Raw genomic sequence first — 23,333 nt, 5'->3', positions numbered from 1 at the left:
ATTTTCTACTAAAGTAGGTCAATTTTAGGAAGAAAAAAAAAATTGTTATGGCTTAATGGTGTTGTACCTCTACATGGAGAGGAGGTAGCGCACAGTCTGCACATCAATAACTGTTCAGGGTTATGTTCTGTTCAGGTTTTTGTAAAAAAGAATCATTTTGTCTCTCCCCTCTTAGAACTCATCTGCGGTGTTGATTCAGCTGAGGTGAGACAGAATGATTACAGCATTGTTTAAACTTAGGTTAGATATTGAACCTCAGTACTGTAATGTAACAAAGGAGTATACAATGTGTTGACATGGAGCCAGAGGTGGTGACTGAGGCCTAATAACAAGTCTAACAATTTCACCACTCAAGTCAATGTTGCATGGATTAATAACTTTATACAAATAGTTTGGTACTACAAATGACAACATATCAGGCTCATTTCATCCTTTTGTGAGTTTGAACAACATTTGGTAGATCAATAAATGATCTAATGGCCTGAATCCATTCATGGCCTGATATGGACTCGCTGACTTTACATTTGTTGGTTGAATAAGAATAAATATTGTTGAAAATTCACTGCTTTTAGTCTTAAAGATGTTTTTCATTCTACTCTTTCATCTTGAGTTTTTATTATACATTTTAATGTTTTTTCAAATAGAAATGTCATTCTCTTGTTTTGGGACAACTGGTATTGTAGTTGCTGGGCTGGCATATAATCATGTAAATCAAAAAAATGATAAACAAACATAATGTAAAAATGCTACACCCTGCAACATGCAAAGGAGTCACAGATGATCAACCTTGATTATTTTAAACAAGAAAATGTTATTCATTTTCAACTGAATTATCACTTTTCTTCGTTGGACATGTTTTTGCCAAAGTCTCAAGATTCAGTGAGAAACTTTCCAGAATAAAACACAGGAAAAAAACTGAAATGAAATTGCAAATATGCGAACTCCCGAGGGAAATATATAGTTAATTAGCTGAGAAATGTTTCACTATCGTCTCATGCTTATTGCTTTCAAATTACAAAAATGACGATTAAAGCTACTTTAATTCTGAATACAATACTTTAGTCAAACTGCTGTTGTTAATGTAACGAATGAAGCTTCATCAAACAGATGTGTGTGTTGTGCTCACATGGTGCATACTCTTAAATTAAGTCTTGTCACATGGAAACCTTGAGGCTAAGTAGTATTGCTCCAGCATGATGGTGATGACTGGATTTTCACTGATGGCTGCCATGCAAGGTGCCGACAAGCACATAAGGAGCAGGTTTTTGGGTTCAGTATCTTGTCCAAGGACGCTTCAACATGCAGACCAGGGGAATCGAACCCTCCAATAACAAGACACTGGCTTTACCCCTGAACCACAGCTGCCCACCTGCACACCCAGTTAAGTTCAGTTAATATTTTAAAGTACTGGCATAACTGTCCAAGCTTTCTCTTGCATCCCATGATGTACAATGTTCATGAATGTACAAAAAAATCAGAGACAACATATTTCATGCAAAGACTTTTATTTATGAATACTCTGCAGTAACTGTACAACAGCACACAGTTGTCTCTATATCTGATCATTCTTAATGATCATTTCAGATGTAGACAAATATTGTGCCTTCACAAACAGTTCCCTTTTCACAATAATCTAAAAATACCTGTTCTGTTTTAAATATGTAGCATAACTTTTTGAAAATAAAATATACATTATATGAAATATAACAGTTGTTTATTGGATAGACTATATAGTACCAAATGCAATTATATGCAAATACACCTTCTCTGTGTGACTTCTTACGCATTTCATGCACAAAAAAAGAGAGAAAAAAAAAAAATGCTGCGCATACAAAAGAAGCTGTACATACTTCTGTATGAAAATAGAAAATATCAAAGCAAGATGTGCACCAATAGTCTATATCATGTTACAAAGAACTTGCAGTACAAAAAGACCTACGAGAACGACCAGATAACACATTACCTGGAACACAGAGGTATGGGTACTGGGCTGGTAACAGGACAAAGACAAAACCTCGCACTGAGCTTCCACCGATGAACTCCAGTCAGAGCCACCTCCATGCAACGTGTCTACATCCAGATCCAACGACAACATCACACACAGCTGGATCGACGAGTCAAACAAGCAAACCAGAAGTTGCAGTTTTTAATTTATAATTTTGGTGCTAAACCCAGTGAATGTAGATGTCCAATGCATAGCATAAAGTTTGGTTTGGTATGTGTTTTAATTTCTCGTATTGCTACCCCATAAGTAAAGTGAGTGTTAACCAATTGCCAGTTATGCCCACAACTTATAAAGCACTGATATGTCAACATTAAATTATTGAACGTGTTCAGATACTGCAATTAGTATCCCAACAGCAATGTTCTGTACAGCATCAATATAAGCTTCTTCAGCTAAACATTATTATTATCATTATTACTATTATTATTGCCAAAAAACTCCAAATGTTTCTGTTTTCATGAAAGTAAAAATGAGTTACTCATGTCCAGTTTAAATCAGGATTCATAAAACCAACAACACTGGATGTGTTACACACAAATGAAGTTCTCCACAGAAACAGTGTGTACAAGGCACACTGCGATCAATATAGCTACATCTATCGTTTCCTGCAAAAAAGCACTTCTGAAATCACACAGAAACCAAGATGTGAACAAAGAATAAACTCCACGGTTAAATATAGACTTCTGTTAATGCCACAAAATATAGATTTTCTTCTTCAACAGTATGAGGATTAACAAAAATAACACTTAAATCAGACGGTTGTGATACACGCTGCGACTGCTGATGATGAGACCGAGGCCGACAGCACCGGAGAACAGGGAGGGTGCAAATATGAATCCCTCAACTGTAATCTCTGAGTATTTGAAGAGATTATCAGGTGCTCACTGGTAACATTAAGCCAATAATCTCAGCAGTGCAAACCTAACACTTGTACCAAAAGGTAGAGCTTTAAAGCACGACATTTAAATGCGATCAGCTCCTTGAAATGGAGACTTACTACTCAAATCATGTCACGAACATCTTGTATAAGACGACTATATTGCTCTTGAGTGAAACTATTCAAGGACCACAGTGTTTTTCCCATTGCAATCCAGACTCTCTGAGTACATTCTCTATCACACAAGTATAAGAATAAAGAGCACAGGGTTTCATTAGTAGCACACCCAAAGACTACACTTCCAAAAATCTAGTCTTTTCTTAACATAGATAAGAAAATATACATTTCTTCAGCAATTATATGTCTTAAATTGATTTTTATATTCTTCATAAAATCTTATAACTCTTTCTTATTTACATTTGGTGTGGTTAATAATACTGATTGTAATGCAATACTGTTGCCTTCTCCTTGTTTTATCCGTTACATTTCTTTTGTTTCTTGAGCAGAAGCACTTTTACATTCATATTTCAACACCCAAGCTCGAGAAGGAGCCCAAGCGCAGACGGGAATAATGACATGCATTTTTCCAAAAGCAAAGGAAGACAACTTCAAAAGAAGGAAGTCTGCTTGCTTGAGCAAATCAACTTTCTGAGAGGTGGAGAGAATGGAAGGATGAGGACGCCGAGGTTGAAAAGGCCTGGAGAATTGGCACCAGCAGTGCCTTTATTTGGCTGTAAAAATGCTCTCGCAGCACCAGGACAGTCAGTTCTGTGAGAAGTAATGTGTAACAATATTGGAGGGGTCACAGCTGACTAAGTCGTGAGGTGAGATGAAAGCCTTTGTTGTTGGAAAAAGCTGTTAACTTGAGAAAGACAGATTTCCACAGTGGAGAAGCCAGTGTCAGAGGTTACACTCTCTCCACTCGACTGGGGTCGTAGGAGTCTGATGAGAAAAACGAGAGAGAAAAGATGAAACAACCCAATCCAAAACAAGTCAGAACAATATTATTTGCCCTGAAAAAGGGTGGAAAAGAAGGGTTCCCTGTGGAGTTTTCAGCCAGCAGTACACAGTACTACAGAGCAATCTTTTGAAACGCGGGGTCCTGTTGGGTTTGTATTGTGCCAATGCACAAATATTGCAAAGGTGAAATTAATTTGTCAATGATTACATATTATTCCAATCCTATGAACCAGCCTTGCATTGCGTTGCCTTGTAGGTTCAGGTATGAGGTATACAGGAAACAATATTTACTTTAAGCAATAATATGCTATATACAACAGCCACAGTGGCTTGCTTAACTAAAAGCAAAACAAAAGGGGATCTAAAAAAAAAAGATGATGAACTAACAAATGAGTGCAGAAACCTGCAGCATGGCCTCATGTTTGATTCTCAAAACAACAGCGGAGCTCATAAATGGAATATCTAATAGGCTGCACCTTCAGGACCTCAATCTCAGGACCGCATTTCTAGGACCCTAGTTCTAGCTTCACCACAGAGCCAGCTACCCTCTTTGGCGATAGAGTGTAACGTACACACGTAGACGAGAGTAAGATGGAAAACAAATGTGTGCGTATTAAAGGTGAATGAAGTTTTATTTGATACACGAACAATTTAAGTCAGAAGGATGACCATTCAAGTGGTAAGTAGTGCTGTTAACTACTCCACAATCTGAGGTTTGAATATTGAAGGGTCAGGAAAAGTAAAGTGTCTCTGTCTCAGAGGTCTTAAGGCCTGTTGAGCTAGAGATTTGATTCAGCTGACGTATAACTTCTGTTCAAACTTTTGTCTTTTTTGTTGTTCCTTGGTAATACCTTTAAAACTATAAATAATGAATCAGTATGCTTTTGGTGGCTTCAACCCTTAAAATTATACAAAATACGTCACAAAGTAATTTCTGGGTGGAATAAACCTTCAAAACTATGACAAAAAGTATTAAACTAGGGTCCTGAAACTGCAGTCCTGAAAGCGCATTCCTCTGCTACTGCAGGAATGTAGTATTGGCTGTCTTTGGTATGCAAGCTGCACAGGGCACCTTTAAATTAACATTTAGAAAATATGCTTAAACGCCTTCTTTTTAAGAATGAGATAAGAGGATTGATAGCTATAATATTGATAGCTTAGCACAAAGACTGGAAGCAGGTAGGAAACAGCTCAGTCCAAAGACCCACTGATTAAAAACCCACCAACACCTCTGATCTTTACTAATGATCCTGTTGTAAATCTCATATGTTCAATACATACTGTTCATACACAGATTTGTAAAAAAAAACTAAACTATTTTTTAGGAGTCATGTGCTTGAACTACTTGCAAACAACACATGTCCTGTCAAGGTGATGTTTACAGAAACACTGATATCACTCTTACTAACTCACACTGAAATGATCAATAGAATGAGAGCCCAACCCATTTAAACATAGCTAATAGCCATAATATAGTGCGATGCTGCTTCATTTTAATGGCAAGACAAGCATATATAAGCTTCGTGTCTTAATTCTTTGTACCCACCAGAGACAGGGAGCATCTCTTCTTCCTCCATATTTGAGGGGCCACAGGTCCCAGTGCTGAAGCTGAGTGGTAGCATTATTTCTCTCTTGGGAACACTGCGAGGTTTAGGAAGCAGGGGAGGCTTCTTGAGCCTGGTGCGCTGCTTTGGTTTGGGCAACTTTCCTCCGATAGTGCCTTGTGCCGCCTCAGCTCTAGTGACGTCTGCCAAAGGCTTCCTATCTCTGCCCATCTCCACAGGCTTTTCTTTGTCATCCTCAACACATTTCAGCTCCACCTCTCCTTGTGGCTCTTCTGTTTTTAATTCAACAACCTCTTCTTTACTCCCTTCATTCTCTGCTTTTATCTCAACATTCATCTCTTCTGCATCCTCTTCGTGTCTTTGCTTTTTCTCACATATCTCTTCATTCACTTCCTCTTTAGGTTTACAAGCTTCTTGATGATCTCCCATGTTGTCATGCATTTCATATGTATTCTTGTGATCATCAGGGTTTTCTTCCTCATTCCCTCCTTCTGCCTCAACGCTATTAGCCTCTTCTTCTTCTGGTTGCTCTACAGCTTCCTCCTTTGTCTCTTCCTGATCTTCAGTCTCCTCTCTGCTACCATCCCTCTCTTCAGAGTCCGAACCCTTACTGAGGTGTCTTATTCGAGACACTGAGTCCAGCTCTTTCAGATTGGCCATCCTGTCTGGGGTTGACCTGCCCAAAGATGTAGCAGATGAAGAAGCGGAAGAGTGTAGCTTATCTTGCAGGGTTTCAATTAGTTTGCCTGCTCCACCTCGCTCCCTCTTTTCTACACTGCACATGCTAAGTGCTAGCTTCTCATTAGGGGTGACAGGCAGGGATAAGGGGAGCTTACTGGGTGGGAACTCAGGCATGTCCAGTACAACCAGGGACTGAATCGCTGTGTCTTCATTGTCTTCACCATCACTGTGGTTGCTGCTGTGCTTTAGTCTTTCTCCTTCTTCGTGGTCCACTCCTGATCCTGATTCCTTGACTTCCTCTCTCTCTGCTTCCTGGATAATCAAGGTTTCTTCTTTGACTTGCTCACACTCTCCTATCACCTCCTCTGTCACTATACCTTGACTTTGTAGTTTCTCACTTACAGTGGTGTCTTTATCGTCCTGGTTGTCCTCTGACTCTTTGTCAGCCACACCCAAGGCTTCCACTGGGACAGATATACCCAGGATCCTAGCAGCCCTTTGCTCAATGGATTCATTTTCAGGGATACCTTTTGCACATTTGACCTCATACAGGTTGCTGAGATCCTCTGTTGGTAAAGAATTGGCTTTCTCCAGGATTAGTAAGTTCTCTAGGTGCCTATCTGCAATGGTTGACTCATTCTTATAGGTGAGAGGCTCAGACATGGCGTATCTCTTATCACCATCATCAATCCCAAACACAAAAGAAACCTCCCTGGTCAATCTAGTGATATGTGGTGACCTCTCCTTCTGAGGCGATCGGCTGCTTTCACTCCTGCTCCTACAGATGGTTAAATTCACCTCACCCCTGGGTGGTGGAATGTTGAACGATTTAGCATTTCTCTCTGCCTCAGCTTGAAGCTCTTTATTTGAATTGTGCTCAGGACTACCACTATATTTAACAGGAGCTGTCTTGCACTCATACAGCTGCACTGGCTGAACAACTTCCTTATGATCGAGTGGAGATGGGACTGAGAGTGAGCGGTGCATTGGCTCCCCAGGACCACCAGGAGTCTCTGTGTAGACTGTTAACCCCACATCTCGAAGCAAGGACTCCTGAGGGACTGGGATGTCCTGTCTATAGAGCAGGTTTGATTCATTGTGTAGGGGTAGTGAGGATGGAAGGCAGGTGTCTCTAGGGCTCGGGTTGAGGAGTAATGATAACTCATTTGTTGGTGGTATGTTGTTGGCCTGTGTCCTGGAGAAAGCACTCCTAATGTCCATTGAGTCCAGATCAGCAGTAGAAGCCAAGGACCTAGATCGGACTTTTATGTTGGGTTTTTCTATGTGCATTGGAGGAAGACTAATGGCTTCTCTGCCAGGTTCTGGACCAGCATTGTAATGTGCTCCTGATTTAAACTGGTCTAATCTCTTATTCAACCCATCTATATCATCAATGCAGTGACCAACATTGGGTCTCTTGCTGATTGTGTCTTCCATTTCCTTATTAATGCTCTCCAGTTCACCAATGGCATCACAGGGTCGTCGGTTCACTGGCTTTAAGAGGAACTGACCAAAGGCCACTTGCTCTGCACTCTCTGGGGGACTGGAGCTGCTCTTCCTGGGAGACGATGGCTGCTGGTCCCCTTCATCCGGTGTCTTTGATTGCGAGGATGGGTCTTGAGGTGGGGGTTGAAGTGATGACGGTTGTGTTGGGCTGAGGCTGAGACGGGAGAAGGCGCTGTTGCTAGAGAGATGGAGGTTTTTCTGGCCTGCCATGGGGTAACCATAAGGGGAGTTAGTGTCGGTCCCCAGACCACTGTCTGTGGCTATGTCAGACACAGACTGAATAGGCTCTTGACCCCTAGGAGGACTCTGTGGTTCTGGACTTTTCACCACTGTCAAAGGTGATCCAGTCTGTGTTTCCTGGTTACGGTACTGATTTCCAGGCCAGGACCCGGCATAGCATAACTCTTTGTCTTCATTGGCTTGAAGTGCCCAGGCATCTATTATCTCTTTCCTTAGAGGAGCCCTCTTGTAGTTCCTCATTGAGGATGTGCTGCTGGTGTGAAAATGAGAGTAGTGGGGTCTGATGGGCATCTCATTCACAGACTTACTCCGCACATTCAGGCTCTCTTTGAGGCCCACAGCGAACGTGTCTGCGCTGGTGACAGTCAGGCTTGGCATTGTCTCATTGTTGTTCTGATCTGCCGCTAAGTCTTTGTTAATGTTAGTCGGTGTGTGAACAGGGACAGAAACAAGGCAGAAGATGGTCTCACTCACTCTTCTCTTTGTGTTTCTGTTGTTCTCTGGCCCTGAATCTGGGGCAATTTTCTTCACTTGGGTGATGGTTTCTGCAAAGACCTGATCTGAGTTGGACCCCTGGTGAGAAGACATCCTTGTTAATGGGGCATGGAAAGCTGAAGAGGGAGACGGAGGAGGACGTTGGTTTTTGGGATATCTGTTGTTGCAGTTTTGGTCAGTTGCTGGGAAGTTATCGACAGTCTCTTTGTGCAAATCACTGTGCCACCTGTTATTGTCATTGTCGAAGTTGCTAGAAGACGTCTGGTTAGGATCATTTGCCAGTTTGGCAGCGATGAAAGGCCCCAATGGCGGGGGCAAAAAGGCACTGTCGTCGGACACAGGTTCCGACACGGTGACACTGGGAAGCTCATTGCGGATGTGGCGGATCTTGTCAGCGTCCGTCAGGGAGTTGCCACCCAGGGCTGAGGAAATATGGCGAATGCGGGGGTCATCAAATGGGATATACTGGATCCCTCCACCAGGGTGCTCCTGGGTTGTATACACCGGGTAAAGCTGCTTCTGCCCAGGGATGTTCCTATCTCTCTGGGGATCAGGCCAGGAGCCAGCTGGATGTCTGGTGAACCAGTGAGATCCATCTGGAGCCACATGTATCTGCTGGTACACGTCCCCTCTGTACCTAAGTAAGTGAAAACAGAACAGTTGCCATTTATCTTAGCAGCAGTGACTTCAACTACAAAAGAGTGAGGGTTTAAGGAAAACATTTCAGTGATGTTAGCAAAGCAAATTTAACTTCTAAACTCCAGTATCAGTTTTGCCAGTTGGCATCAACTTTTGCAAATGTGGACTCAATAGAAGCAAAGCTCATTTCGTGGATACAACATAGGGTATACTTTCATTGCACAGGAGGTACAAATATCCACAAATATCCCCAAAGAACTTATAAGGTTAACTTACCTAGAGAAGCTTTGAACCGCCCTAGAGGGGAGCTATCACATTTCTCACATCAAAACAAAAAATGAACACAAGAAAACAGCAGTTTACCTGTAGTCAACAGCAATTTCCCCATATCCCCGGCGCCCCCCTCCCATTATTGGAGCTCTTTTATATGATGGAGGAGGGATGTATCCTGGAGGTCCAGAGTCCTGTGCAAAATAGTCCAACTGGGGGTCAACTGTCCTTGATATGGGAATGGGCGTTCTGTCCCGGGACATGGAAATCACTGAGTCCCTCCCAGACAACACCTCACAGCTTCCCCTGATCTGCTGGTGCATCTCATAGGACGGAGGTCTTGGGGGTCGGGTGAAACGGGGCTTTGGTGTCATTGAGAGTTGGTTAGCACTAGCCGGCCTGCCATTCTCCGGACAGCGGGGCGCCCTGTACAGGTCGTGGTGTGACAGTGGGTGGCCATTGATCCGCCTGTACAGTTCCTGTCCAGAAGAGGCTATGTCCACATATTGCAGGCTCTCAGGCTGCAGCATCCTAGGCAGGGACTGGGATTTTGCTTTGGTCCTAGGGTGGACTACCATGCCCTCTGGTGTCCTGGCATGAAGCCGCTGCTGCTCCTGTGCCCAACGCTCACCCTCGCTCTGTGACAGCTGGCGGCCAAAGCTCACAGCTGGACGCCACTCATCTGTCCCCAGGCTTTGGCACTTCCTCTCAGCAACCATCCTCCACTGATGGAGAGCAGCTTCCCTCTCTCTAGAGCGTGCCTGAGCCTGGACCTGCGCTTGAGCCTGCGCCTGAGCCTGGGCCTGGGCTGCCCAGCGCTGCCTTTCCTGAGCCACCCTCTGACGCTCCTCTGCAGACAATTCTTGGCCTCTTGCTTGCTGAGAGCCCTCAGGCCTACCATAAGCCCCCTGCCCACCTCCATGGGGCTCTCTGAAGTCAGCGTAGTCTAGCAACACAGTGAAGTCCTGGCCTCTCCTCCTCCAGTACGACACGTCCTTGGACTGTGACTGAGGACCTCTGGTGCCATCACAGAATCTGTGAGGAAACACACAAATAAAGTTGTTGGTACACTTCAACCTAAGTGCCTGTTGATGGTCAAATAGTGTCTGTAACCCCATTCCCCCATACACCTTTCCGAGGTCAGAACTGGCTATAGGCTTTTTAATAAAAAAGTTTTTAGCTTCTGTCACATTTGTCACCTTTCATGTTCTTAACAATGATTTCATACATGAAATTCTGCTCATAACTATCTGCAAGTATCCTCATAGTTGATTGATGATGGCAGGCAGTTCAGCCAGCCTTGGAGTATAGCCATTCAAAACAGCCATTAACACTTTTACCATCAATCAAGGTCACACTAAGTTTTGAATGAATTAGTTTGTTTGGAACATAACCTGACCTTTGAGATCCTTTGGGTTTTTTTTGTTGGTTCAAAGATGAGCTAATGCAATGGACAATGCAAAACTAAGCACTATCAAACATTAAAGCAATCAAAAGGCTGAAATACAATAGTTCACATTTATTAAATGCAAATAAATATGTACCTTTCAAAGAATAAGAGGCAAAATAATCACTGATGTGGCATACAATGTGGACAGATTAAAAAATCTCCCACTAGATGGAGACAGATGATCATGAGTAGCAGTGCAGTGTCTGGTAATTGTGATTTCCTATGGGACATAATGAACACATTACACAATGACACACTGTGGCTGTTAGTCTCGGATGTCCTCCAAGACAGATCAGCAATTTAGAGGACATTTCATTGACAATCTCTCTTTTGCACTGTTCTTTAGCTTTTAATCTAAGAAAATTATAAGGATTTCACAAAAACCTGTGTAGGGAAAGCTCCTGCCATGTCTTTGAGAAGATGTTTGATAGCAGATCTGACAACAAGACGCAATAGGTCTCTGCATACAGCCCGATCATGTCAGGCTATTTGTGGAGTGACTGACTGACTGACAATGCAAACGAGACGCATGCACATGTGTACTGCCCCTCGAGGCCAAGGCCACTGAACGTCCTTGACATTTCCATCCATGATCATCACTGGCCAGAGATGTTTGCTGGAAGAAGGGGGGTAGCAATACCAATCTAAATTTAAGGACATCTCATGTAAGATGAGTTACCATCATTAGTCTAATTGGGTCTAAGTAGCACTGCCTAATGGGAATGCCAAGATAGGTCTGTTCCTTATCTAAACTCAAGCTGCCAGGCAAAACGGATTTGGATCAGAGGAAAAAAAGAGGGATGAACAAACAACAGACTGAAAACACAGAACATATGTCTTAGCAATTCCCACACTCCCAGTAGAATGCTCTGATAGCACTGGCAGAGCAGCGACATGAAAATGCGGATTACTGGTCTCAAAGAATAAAACCCAAAAGTGAAAAAACACTGACACAACCACTGACATTATTCAAGGTCATTTGACTTTTTTTCAGTTGCTCTGTCACTGGCTGGTGGCAAAAGGGATTAGAGGAAAAAAAAAAGAAAGTCAGCCAGAATGTAGATTACAACAGAATGTAAGGAAAAAGGAAAAAATCTGACAAGCCTGCCTAATGTGTGGACATGCGAACAGCTGTATTGACTTTGTCTCGGTTACAGCACACTAACCCCCTGAACTGGTGCAAATAGGCAATCTAAACATTCCTATTTTCAGGAAAAAATAAATTGGCTGCAGCCTGATGCTATCTCTGGAAGCATCATACGTTCTAACAGTCCCTGCCCGAGAGGGTTTCAATTGCATAACTCCAGACTAAGCTAAATATAGCCTATCCTCCTTATACATATTTAAATAAACCGTATAAGAATCCTGTATTATTGATGGGGTATGCCTTATATAAGAAGGTATAATGCTTGTGAATAAGTAGAAGCTGGTTATGCATATCGTTTATGTTTGAGGAGAGAATGGGGAAAAGGGTATTCTCACAAATCTATAAACGTGTGTGTGTTGAACTGGGCATGCTCAAATAGGGCACATAGGGCTGCCCAAAAGCTGTTTTGATTACAACTCCAAGGTCCCATGTGGCAGGTTAAGACTCCAGCACACATTATCCCTCCTCCTCTACATAAGACCTGACTGGGAAGAGGAGGATAGAGGGAAATAGCGATGAAATTGGAGGAAGTTACACACAAGGGGAAAGAGAGAAAGATGGCAAGAGTTGCAGTGTCGGGTAGTTGCGAAATCCCCATGCAAAACTCTTTGATCTAATTTCATTAACCTGCTCCATCAAAGCACCACAACAACAAATGACTGTGTCATTTATCAATAAAGGGTGAGGGCTACCATAATCAGGGCAGAACATGCAAAAGGGTCGATCAGTCTGGAGCACATCAGTGTTCTCAAGGTGCAGCCCAGCCTGTGTCTTACCCGCTGTCTGAGGTTAGCGACTCTCCCAACGAGTGGGTGTCAATTTGGCTCCGGTTCTCCCCCTCACGCCTGGACTGGCTTCTGTCCCTGGGTTCATTGTTGTTGTTGGGACAGCCACCACCATACGCTTGTGGCTGCCTGGTTCCGCCACCATTCCTATAGGGCACCACGGGCCCTCTTTCATAGCCGTTCACTGTCCTGGGGCCAGGCATGTTCTCCAGGATTTCATGGTGTTTGCTGTAGGACGGCGGGGAGGATGAGGAAGCCTGGCGGGATGAGGATGCAGCGGCTGGGGTAGGGGTGGAGGAGGATGCTGGATGCTTGGGCAGCTTGTATCCATGAGAGATGAGGAGGTCCTCCACGCTGTACATGGTCGCATTTGTTTATGCTGGTGTGGTTTCTTTTTTTCCTTTCTCTCCGTTTTTTTTTTTTTTTTGAGAGAGAGGAAGGTAGGTCGGTTGTCAAGGCGTCTCTGCTTCTTCCCTACATGCAGCGGCAGGATCACCGGCACAGCTGCGCAGCTGAGGCCATCACTGGGAAAAAAAAGACAGAGGGGGACGACATGAAGAGACAGGAAGAGAAACAGAGAAAAGAACGTGACGATAAAACCATTATCCCCGCTACCCGTGTCCAGTCAAGGGTCCCAACCCATATAGACAGTTGGGAGGACGAAACAAAAAAGGACCCCCGAACCCAAATTCTAAGCCGCGACGACAAAACCGAGATCACCCGCCTTCCTAACCGCCTGCCCTAGTCCTCCTAGCAACAACCCTCTTTCCATCTCCGATCACCAACACCAAACCCACCCATGTCCAGTACTGAGGAGGACTGGGAGGTAAACAAAACATCTTCAAAAACAACCGTCAATAGCATGATGATCAGTGGCGACAAGACTTTCAGAAGGCTGCTGGTGCTGCAGTGAAATGTCACTGTTTACAGTGGGCTCCCTGTAGACTTCCATACAGTGGCTGTAAGGTAGCTGTTAGCAGCCAAGCACTGCTCATGTTTTGCATCAATGAGGCAGCTGGGGGATTGTATTCCTCTCTCTCGACGATCTTCTGCTCATCTCAAAAGTATTTTATGGTTAAAGTCTGAAAGGATGAGGATGTTTTTTTTTTCTCCAGCTATATGCCCTAAAAAAATTCCATCTTGGATAGGGGTTTGCATATTTCTTGCATATTCAGGTGGTTTCCTTAATCCTCTATGATAGTCAACTGAGTATATTCAGGGCTTTGACAGTTTGTTGGACAAAAGGTACAAAAGTCACCTTGGGCTCTGGGAAACTGTGAAGGAAATTTGTCACTATTTTTTCCTATTTCAAAGAGCTCGCAATTAATCAAGAAAGTAATTAACGAATAATAGTAGTTTATATAGGCTATGTGTTGTCTTTACAGGCACCAATAATGACAAAGCATCCCACAAAGCGATGGGACACTGCAATTACACTGAGTAAACCCTTATATTCTACAATGATGTAAAGGTAAATTAGCATTATGACTTTTGCTTTCTTACCAAAAAATGACTGTAAGTATTAGTATCAAGGACTGGTGAGGAATCGAATTGATGGTACCCGGGGTGCATCTGCTCATGATGTAATGCCCTTGATGAAGTCATGCTTGCTGCCTTGTCGACAGGACAGATGCTGCTGCAGCCCACTCATTCAATACTCTCCACTGGAACAGACTGCCAACAACCTGACTGTCCTTAATAAGAAATGGCATTCAGGAACAGCAGCGTGAGACTCGTTGCCAGTATCAAATGCTGTTCAGACAGTTTAAAAGCCAATCACACTATGATTGTTGAATGGCAGAGCCAAATTGCTTGTTTTCGGTTCTGAAAAACAGACGGCCAACAAAGCCTCACCAGAATGTATTCAGCTGCAAACAGATTTGCATTTGTTTTGCTTCTTAGCGTTTGTTTAGCCATGATAGTCCCATAGAGATGACAAAAATACATTTAGGAAAGGAGTCCTGACTCAGAGGGCAGAATCACCATCCCGCTTTACTTCCTCCTGCTCCCTCCCTCCTTCCTTCCCATCCTCCCTCCTCCTTGTACCTGAACCCTAGGATGGCCTACCAGGTGATTAAGGGGATCCAAGACCGTGAAATGCTACTCCCTTTGTATGTCTGGCTCTCTAATACGATTATCTTTTTCATTTAAAACCTTAAACCTGTTAGTTTTGGAGGATTGACTCTTGGCGCTTATCCAGTTAATACTTTTGTTGAGTTTAACTCTTTCCATTTGCATTTTGAGTAATCTCCTCAAGGAGAGGCTAATTCTGAGTTTGAAAGAAGGGTTCTTGTGAACGATGCCAATGCAACAAAAAAAGGGGGGCGGGTTTGGTTTATGTAATTTGCTTCCAGATGAGCATGTGGACCTGGGACATACAGTTTTTCATTGAGTGTTATTCTATGAACTGTGGTTGAACTTGAGCTGGGCAGCAGGCCAGTGACCATGTTCAATATGTCATGTGGTGTCCCTTAAAATATGTAAAAGCAAGCAAAGATGGTTATATTGTGGCCATTTGTCACTACAGATTACTTTAACCAAAGCCACCTGATGAAGATTTTTCTCTACAATGCAAATATCTTTATGATTCTTTAAACGAAGAACCAACACCAGTATGGGAGAAGCCAATATCAGACTGAAAAATCAGTCAGATTGGCATTCTGCCTATCACTTTCCTTCCTGTAGATGAAGACTATCCCTATCCCATTAAAGGCTTAATTAAATGAGCCTGAGGTCAAGGGTTGTGTTTATTAATATGATAATTCACTTTTATTATGATAGCTGCACATTAAACTGTCTTAACTGCACATCCATATGCTATCTAATCCAGCTAAACCCTTAATCTGAGGCAATTTCTCTTGGTGTCATCACTAAATGAGGATTATATCCATCGTCAGTAAAAGTGAGGATTTCCTCCGGTAAAGTGACCTGCCCTCATTCAGTCCTCCACCCATAACCCAGCCCTGCTCCTTCCCTCCCATGACAAGCTCGGTTTAAATACTGCTAATGCCGTTACGCAATGGAATTACCCATTTTATATCAAATAAAACCTCGGATTCAAGCAACGGTATGCAACAATGGCCGGCTTTCATCCCCCCAAACACAACAACATTGTGTTTCGCTACAATGCTTTCTTGTGTGCAAAAGACTGGCATTACAGGCTCTTGAATTTGGCAACTGGAAAAAAAAAAGGGCAGATCTGCAGCATTTTAATGACATGGCTCAGTCAAAGAGAGAAATTAATGATACAGTTTATGGATAACATATGCTGCAAAGTAAGCTAAAAATAAATAGAACCACATGAGGGCTGTCGGTTCCCTACAGACGACCCTCACACCAGCCTCCACATTTTCTCCCATCAGTCTCTCTACACTACTACTGTAACATCGTTTATATTTACTATGTAGTCACACATGTAAGGGCACGGCTGTTGAGGTCAAGTGAACTTGTTTATTAAAAACAGGTACAAGCATTTTTTGTAGGTTTTTAGGGGGGGGGCTACACCAGCGGCAGGCTGCAGGGGCATGACAGCTTGCAGGTTGACAGTTTGGTGTCAGCTCCTTATTCATGGCCCAACTGGGATGAGGGCATAGTTGGGAGGTGGGGAGGAAAAGAAGCGGAGGGACAGCATGGGTGGCAGACAATGGAGGACAGAAACCTAGATCAGGCCTCAGGGAGGACAGAACTGCAGAGTTACAGGGTGTTAGTATATAGTCCAGATTGCAAGCATGGGTTACAGGCTATTTTAATAAACTTTATAAATAGTCAGCAGCGGTGAAGGTCCATGTAAAAAGAAGCATAAAGTAGAAGAACAGATTTTTTTTCTGCCCTGTGGTCAAAACAAAGTGAGTAACAGTGATTAATGTTGTCCCAAAGAAGACACAGATGTGTTAAAATAGCACATCCCTCCGAAAAGTGAAGACAAAAACAAATCTGGATTTAACAGGCTCCAGCATAAAAACACCACAACAAAAGACATCTCACACACCAGACCCTGGAACCTAAAAAGAAATCTCATACACCAGAGCCTGGAACCTAAAAGACGATTATCCTGCTTCCCAAAATATTCCACAAGAGCCGCACCTCGCCGCCACATTGTTCCCAGTCACCTTGGATCTATAACAACTGACCCAAGTGGGCGTGTGCTTGGCTAGTGTCTGGCCTGCATCTGTTAGGACTGTGCACGCACAGGGGTTTCTCAGGGATGACAGCCCATCACATTCAGCAACCAGCAACGGTCCGCTGATTGTTTATCTATGTGACATCACTGTGCAGTCTCTCTTCCTGAGGAAGTGCGTCGTGGCGGGGACGGAGGAGAGCCGACAGTGTCGCAAATGTTTCCAATCAGGATCTCTGTCTGTCCCGGGGAAAGACGTTAGAGGCCAGAGGAATAAGCAGCTACACACCTCCGGCCGTATTTTACCGCACACTGACCTCTAGGAAGCACAATGTTCTCAGCTTCAGGTAGACTGTAACTCAGCAACATAAAGTGTAGGCATATTATCTGGGGAGCTATCTGCCCTCTGGACACCCACCATCCATCAGAAAATATCCCACTGGGCTTAGGAGCCATGCAGTTTAGGGCAATTAAATCACAATTACAATGATGGAAAATGAAGGTTTAAAATCAGGTTTGTAAACTATCACGTGGACATCTGTTCAAATAATACGAACAACAAAAGCCCTCGCTGAAGGGAGCTCATCACCACGTTGCAAACCATGTGCTCTCCCAGGCATCCACGCCCTCCTGGTGGAGAGCAGCGACAGGCTGGGCCCGCGCATTGTGAGTCAATTAGCTCATGTGGAAAGGTTTAGCCAAAAAACACCCACTTACGTTATTTTGTTGAGCGTCTCCCATGGCAACAGTTGTTTTGCTTTTGTGAATGGCAGCTCACAGACAATAGCATGTGGGCCGCTGAGATATTCCCGCTGCATTGCCTCAGTCCAAAACTTATTACAGGCAGACTCTGCTGGCAGCTAAATCAAAGGCAGGATGGGACGGGGTGGGGGTGGGGGGATTTGGTGGGGTGGTGTTGGGGTGTTGTTTTTTTGTTCCACCATATTCCAACACATTACAGTCCCAAACAGTACGGTCTGGTTCTCATTCGATTCAGACTGTCACAAAGTAGTCCAGCCAAACATTTATCCGATTGCAGTATCGGCGCTTGAAGGAAGATGCTCAGTAACAAACGAGTTTACACACAAGAACCGTACAGCTTATAGCTCATTAATGCACGTGGCAACGATGTGCAGCAACCCGTAAGACACTGACAATGTGAGGGTAATTATATCAATGGACTCATTTTCCATTGTATAGCAGGCTTAACTCACGTCAGCTGCAATTTGACGTCATGAGATTTCCTTCGACTGAGCGCGTCCAACTCTCATATGTGGAGGAAGATTCAAACGTCACGGCTGCTGCCAGCGTTTGACAATTACCTTATGATTAAGGGGGGAGCAAAAACATAAAGGAGAGGTTATTAGGAGGCACTGTTCTGAAGCACAGTAGGCCTCACCTGCACTGAACTATTCCCAAGCCATGCTGCTTCTGAGCATGCCAAACTGGCTTCATGGTAATTAGTGTCTGTCAAGGTCCAGGGCTTGCTGGAGATGACAGTGGCACGCTTTATCAGCTAGAAACACAGTGATCAAAGGGTTAGCGCACTCTGGCTTTCTGCTAATCAGATGGACTCTGCATGCCTCCTGTACAGCCTTACAGAAGGAAAGGCAGAATCCACCGCAGACACAGCAAGACAAGATCCAAGATACAGCGCCTCATCAACATATCTGAAGCTGTCATGTAGCCTTTAAATAATGTATACATATTAGAGGTGAGAATCTTCACTGGCCTCATGATTTAATTTTGATTACAATTCACCTGATTGTGATTTGAATGAATCATCACTCTTGCTGTATCTCAATGTGTGGCATCTTCAAGTTTCTATACCACTGCACGCGGCTGCTCTATCATCCCCTTCATTCACACAGTAGGTCATTATCGCTGCATCATTCCAATGCCAGGATGCATGTGACCCATCTCAACACATAAACAACATAAATCCGTCTGCAGTGCACCACAAGAGCGCTTAAAGTCTACAAAGATATTGTTTGAACAAAGCAGATCTAAGCCTATGGCAAACATGACTCCGCCGCACGCAACTGTCTTATACACCTTTAAAAACCAAAATTAACTTGTATACGCAGGCGTTTTAAAAAGCAGGTACAGGCGCTAAAAATAGGCGCTCGACTCCTTTTCCATTGTCGCTGCACTCGTTTGAGTTTGCCTTTCTGTTTAGTTTTTGTCAGCGAAGAGTAGAAGCACCAGATCACAAAGCTCGTGAGACTACATCCAGAAGACATTTTAAAAACATTCTGAATTAGGAACATCATTTTTTTTTTGGAGCTGATAACATAAGTTGCTATGGAGTGAGACATCTCCAAGCCACTTACTGCCACTACCAGCGGTTTACTTATTTAATATCTTTGACTTCAGTCTCAAAGTGCTGACAGAACGATGGTCGAGCGCCGCTTGAACAGAGGCGGATTTGAAAGGCCTTACCCAGGTGTTCTGTCTTTCCATCACAGCAGGGGCGGTTCTAGGGGGGGGGCAACAGGGGCCAGTGCCCCCGTAACTCTGAGTCTGGACCCCCCTGTGGCCCCCCTGACAGGAAGTCTGCATTAATAATACAATGACAGATTTCTTGCAATGATTTTGTTCTGAATGGAAAGGCAGAAATAAAGTGTCTCAGCAGTTTACTACCCAATTAAAATTGCTGAAATTGTAAACACTGCTTTTGTCTGAATGAGGGATTTATCCTTTTTTCCGGGTTGTATGTGCCCCCTAACAAAAAAGCCGGCCCCAACCTGGCCTCCCTATTAAAACTGGTCTAGAACCGCCACTGCATCACAGCCAATCGGAGCTGGAGCTGATGCACCCGTGACTACCGCAGAGTCAACTGACGCAGGGATAAATGCTGATTCTACACATTCACACTGAAGACAAAAGCCAGATGTTAATGGGTGTTTTTTGTCCAGCTTTTTTGTCCACTGTGAAAAGGGTATCAGAGTCGACAGCACCCTCCTCAGCTCTTGGCTGATTAGCAGGACTCACTGTATTCTTGGGTGAAAACAGTTGACACAGTAGGTCATTTTTGTTAAGCAGATTTTAAACATAGTGTGTCTCACGCGGTTCACTCCCCACCTAGTTCACAGCATCTGAAATATGTCTGGATGTCCGCTTTCAAAATAGTGGGCGCCTTTGTTGCCATTCGCGGCTGATATCCGCCTACCTCCGTGACTTGTCCTCGCCCGCGAGTTAATATAACAGAGCAATGCGGCAACAGAACTTCACCACATCATTGTCCATCGAAGGGCGGAAAATCAACAATCAACACAGGCTACTATCCCCAGTTCATGCTCTGTTACGGCATCGATGCAGAATCTTCCACATCCTCACCGCGATGCATCTTATCACCGAGCAATTTCCCACCTCTAATATCTAAAAATACATGTGATATAACACGGAATTGTGCTAACGGTTGACTGTGATGCAAATTACAGGTGGAATGAAACGCTGTCATGAAAGATGGTCGGATGCATTTGGAAAAGGGCTGTGTAAACACGAGGGTTGTCTCGAGGGCTCCATCAGAGCGCCGACATAAAACCGACACAAAGAAATCACAAAGCAGGCAGCCATCTGCCTGACATGTGAACATCCACCGGCTATTCAACAATATAGACGACTAACGTGCGTTTCAGGCCTCAGATTCACTGCCCCGCATTCTCGCTCTCGGAGCAACACTGGCAGATGTCAGTAGCTTTCACACGTTTCTGGCTGGCTTCATCTACCAGCCTCCTTCCTCCTGCCTGCGTCACCTCTGCTCTGACATCACATGTGACATCACACAGGACCTCCGAGGGGATCCCTGTAGCCGGGCAAACATCAGATGACTTTCAAAGGCTTCGCTTATAGCTACCCAATGGCAGAGAAACTCATTTTCTTGATGGCCTAGAAAAATAAAGCCGAAGACAGGCGGAGGGGACGGAGAGAAGGGAGACTGTCGTGCTCACTGAAACAACTCATGCACACACATGATTACTGGAAAGGGAAAGTCTAGCCCAGGGACAACCAGGCTGCCTGCAAACACCAGGAAGCCATCCGAGCCCACACTTATCGCTGGCTGCGCGGACCACTCCTGTAAGTTGAACTGGTATGACTCATCTCATGTGGACCGTGGAGGGCCCCCCTTCCAGTTTCGCTGACCAACCCTTTCCTCTGCCGCTGGAAGGAATTAATGAGCTGCTTCCCTTCTTAATACGCTCCCTGTCCCACCATACCCCACCCCACCCCAGGGCATCTAGCAGGGCCTTGTGTTCACACACAATCCCAGTCTCAAGGATGTGTGAAAGACCTAACGCATAACACACTTTCGTACCTTCCCCTGTGAAAATTCCACACTAGCAGGATCTGATCTGGGCTCTGTTTTGCAGGCTTTTTTTGAACTCCTCCGCCGCTGTTATCTGCGAGTCCCTCCCCTCTTCTTTACTGACACTTCGCTAACAGCTTTTGATGCAAGCTCGATGAGCTCTGAAAGGTCTTGGCAAGAAGGGGCGGATCACGCCTAGGCAATGTTACTTCCAACAGTGCCTCCATAATAAGTAACACTACCAAAACAATCAGACCGGAGGCCACGGCAGAACCACTTCCAATGAGAGCTGCGCGGCACAGTCTTGGAAGTTGGAACGGATCAGGTGAAATCTCTGATAAGGTGGCCTCTAGAGGTCCCTGTGTGACAGAAACAATCCATGGTCAAGACCCACTAAAATTAAAGTCACCAGGCGTTCTGCTAACACTGTGGCATGATGTGAGGTATGAGGTATGAGCAAAGAGCCGGCTGTTCCATCCGTCCACTCTCGCATGCTATTAAATATCACTACACTGTAAAAACCTGCCTTCAGTATTAAAAATCTTAAGCTTGTCGCCTTGTTGACCGGGTCCAGGCCACTGACAGCAGGATGGCTGTTCACAGTGAGGTCAGGAGGCTGCGTGAGGAAGGAGAAGAGAGGTCGAGCAGCAGCAGCCATCATCCTCCTCCTCCTCCTCCTCACCATCATCATCATCATCATCACGCGAACAGCAGGTGTGACAGAGTGACAACACGCACACATCAAAGCTATCTAAACTTAGGCGAACCATTTGCCAAGAGCTGTTCGCAGCTCGTTTTCTCATCGCCATTTGGCTCTCCCTGGGGCACCGACCAGCAAAGACTTGGACCCGACCCGTTTTGTCACCGTGTCCTTATGAAATAAATGACTGACAGGCTCGGCGTGACGCTAGCCCCCGCTGGTTCCGTTGCGGGTTGCCGCCGTAGCATTACTAGCCTAGCAACCCCCCCACCCCCCCGAACGCGCGCAGTTCACAGATGCGAGGAGAAAGCACGCCGAATTCCGTTCGAACATCTGTCTGTTTTTAAGGTTTCGTTTCAGTATGGAACAGATGCATGCCTGAGTGAAGCCCGGATACCTCCTACGAATCAGTAGAGGTGCTCGGGTGAATTCGGCGGATGAATGACCCACTATGCAGACTGTATTTTTAAATGAAACAGTCTCCGTTTTATAACTCCAGCTGCAAGTATAGCCCATCACAGCCCACTGTGGAAGAAATACTGCCGAGGAGACTGAAGGGGAAGCAATTCTCTAACTTATAACAGTATACAAGTAATAGGTGTTTGGAGTGACACAGAATGTTACCGAACACAAGCCTCGGTCGCAGTATTTCCCTCCAGTCCTTAATCAGCGCTCCTCCCGACAGAAACCTCTGCTGCTGAGCTCGGACAATTAAAACTGCGTTTTTGGACGGAGTTTGGCCTCTCTTCCACAGCAGACACGGGGCTAACGCTAGCCCAGCTAGCTCCATCAGCAGTCTTTAACCTTCAGCTGAAAGGAGCGCGTCCGCAAAACAGTGGCAGTCACACCGCACACTCGCCTCAAGTGAAACCTTAAAGACCTCCATCCTCCCACTGCTTCACCTTCTGATGCCGCGTCCTCACGGCGCCGCGGTCCGCTCCTCAACGCTCTGGTCCCGGCACAGGCGGAGGAGGCAGCCGGACAGCCGAGCGCCCAGGCAGCTGGCTGGGCTTCAAGTTGAGGGACGGCTGGAAATGTTGAAGGCAGCGCAGATGCGACTGTCCACCTCTGCGTGCGGCTCACAGCAGCTTCTCTCAGCCTCCCCCCGACGACCGCATGTGTCGCGAAATGTAGGGAAAAACACAAGTCCCGACGGACGGCTGGGTTACAGGCGGGTTACAGCTCGACCTGGAGCCGCTCTTACCTGTTCAATGCGTCGTTGCGTTGCCGCCTAGTCCCCAGCGCTCATCCCCGCCGCTGCTCTGGACGGACTGAGCTGAGATCTGTGAGGGAACAGCCCCTCTACAGCACAGAGCAGAGCACACAGCTCACAGCACAGAGCAGGAGACATCCCTCTGCTCCAGCACCAACAGGAGGCAGGCAGCTGGACACACAAGGTCACTTTACAGCCAGCTTCAACATAAAGGCATCAAACTCTCTATTCTATATTAACATCACCTATCTATCTGTCTGCCTGCCTGCCTGTCTGTCTGTCTGTCTGTCTGCCTGCTGATTTATTGACTGTTTATTAGCAGATGATTGTAATTGCTAATGTACAAACAGCAATTACTCTGATGATCACAGTGA

At 44.9% G+C, this 23,333-nt stretch overlaps 1 protein-coding gene across 5 annotated transcripts; it reads right to left on the bottom strand.

The window, feature by feature from the left end:
• Nucleotides 1-1,488: 1,488 nt before the first annotated feature.
• Nucleotides 1,489-23,094, bottom strand: jcada (junctional cadherin 5 associated a). 5 transcript variants are annotated; one of them, XM_030398530.1, is made up of 5 exons: nucleotides 22,951-23,094; nucleotides 12,612-13,144; nucleotides 9,332-10,273; nucleotides 5,389-8,966; nucleotides 1,489-3,824 (listed from the first exon to the last, which is right to left on the bottom strand). In XM_030398530.1, exons 2-5 carry the CDS (start codon nucleotides 12,980-12,982, stop codon nucleotides 3,790-3,792), a joined length of 4,926 nt encoding a protein of 1,641 aa, XP_030254390.1. In that variant the 5' UTR covers nucleotides 12,983-13,144; nucleotides 22,951-23,094; the 3' UTR covers nucleotides 1,489-3,789. The 5 variants fall into 5 exon arrangements, with proteins under 5 accessions (XP_030254390.1, XP_030254391.1, XP_030254392.1 ...); XM_030398531.1 differs by lacking the exon at nucleotides 22,951-23,094 and adding an exon at nucleotides 22,649-22,928; XM_030398532.1 differs by lacking the exon at nucleotides 22,951-23,094 and adding an exon at nucleotides 21,056-21,254.
• Between the last annotated feature and the right edge of the window lie 239 nt (nucleotides 23,095-23,333).

Source organism: Sparus aurata, chromosome 19 (genome assembly GCF_900880675.1).
Source record: "Sparus aurata chromosome 19, fSpaAur1.1, whole genome shotgun sequence".
Lineage (NCBI taxonomy): Eukaryota > Metazoa > Chordata > Actinopteri > Spariformes > Sparidae > Sparus > Sparus aurata.
The sequence above is the reverse complement of the archived record's forward strand: the minus strand, read 5'-3'. Positions and strand labels throughout refer to the sequence as shown.

What these genes read in the sequence shown, in the direction of transcription:
- jcada (XM_030398530.1), bottom strand. Translation starts at nt 12,982, where the DNA reads ATGTACAGCGTGGAGGACCTCCTCATCTCTCATGGATACAAGCTGCCC. An exon ending in TCGCTAACCTCAGACAGCGG is followed by an intron (nt 10,274 to 12,611) that starts GTAAGACACAGG and finishes GTTTCCTCACAG; the next exon opens with ATTCTGTGATGGCACCAGAG. An exon ending in AGAGATGCTCCCTGTCTCTG is followed by an intron (nt 3,825 to 5,388) that starts GTGGGTACAAAG and finishes TTTTCTCATCAG; the next exon opens with ACTCCTACGACCCCAGTCGA.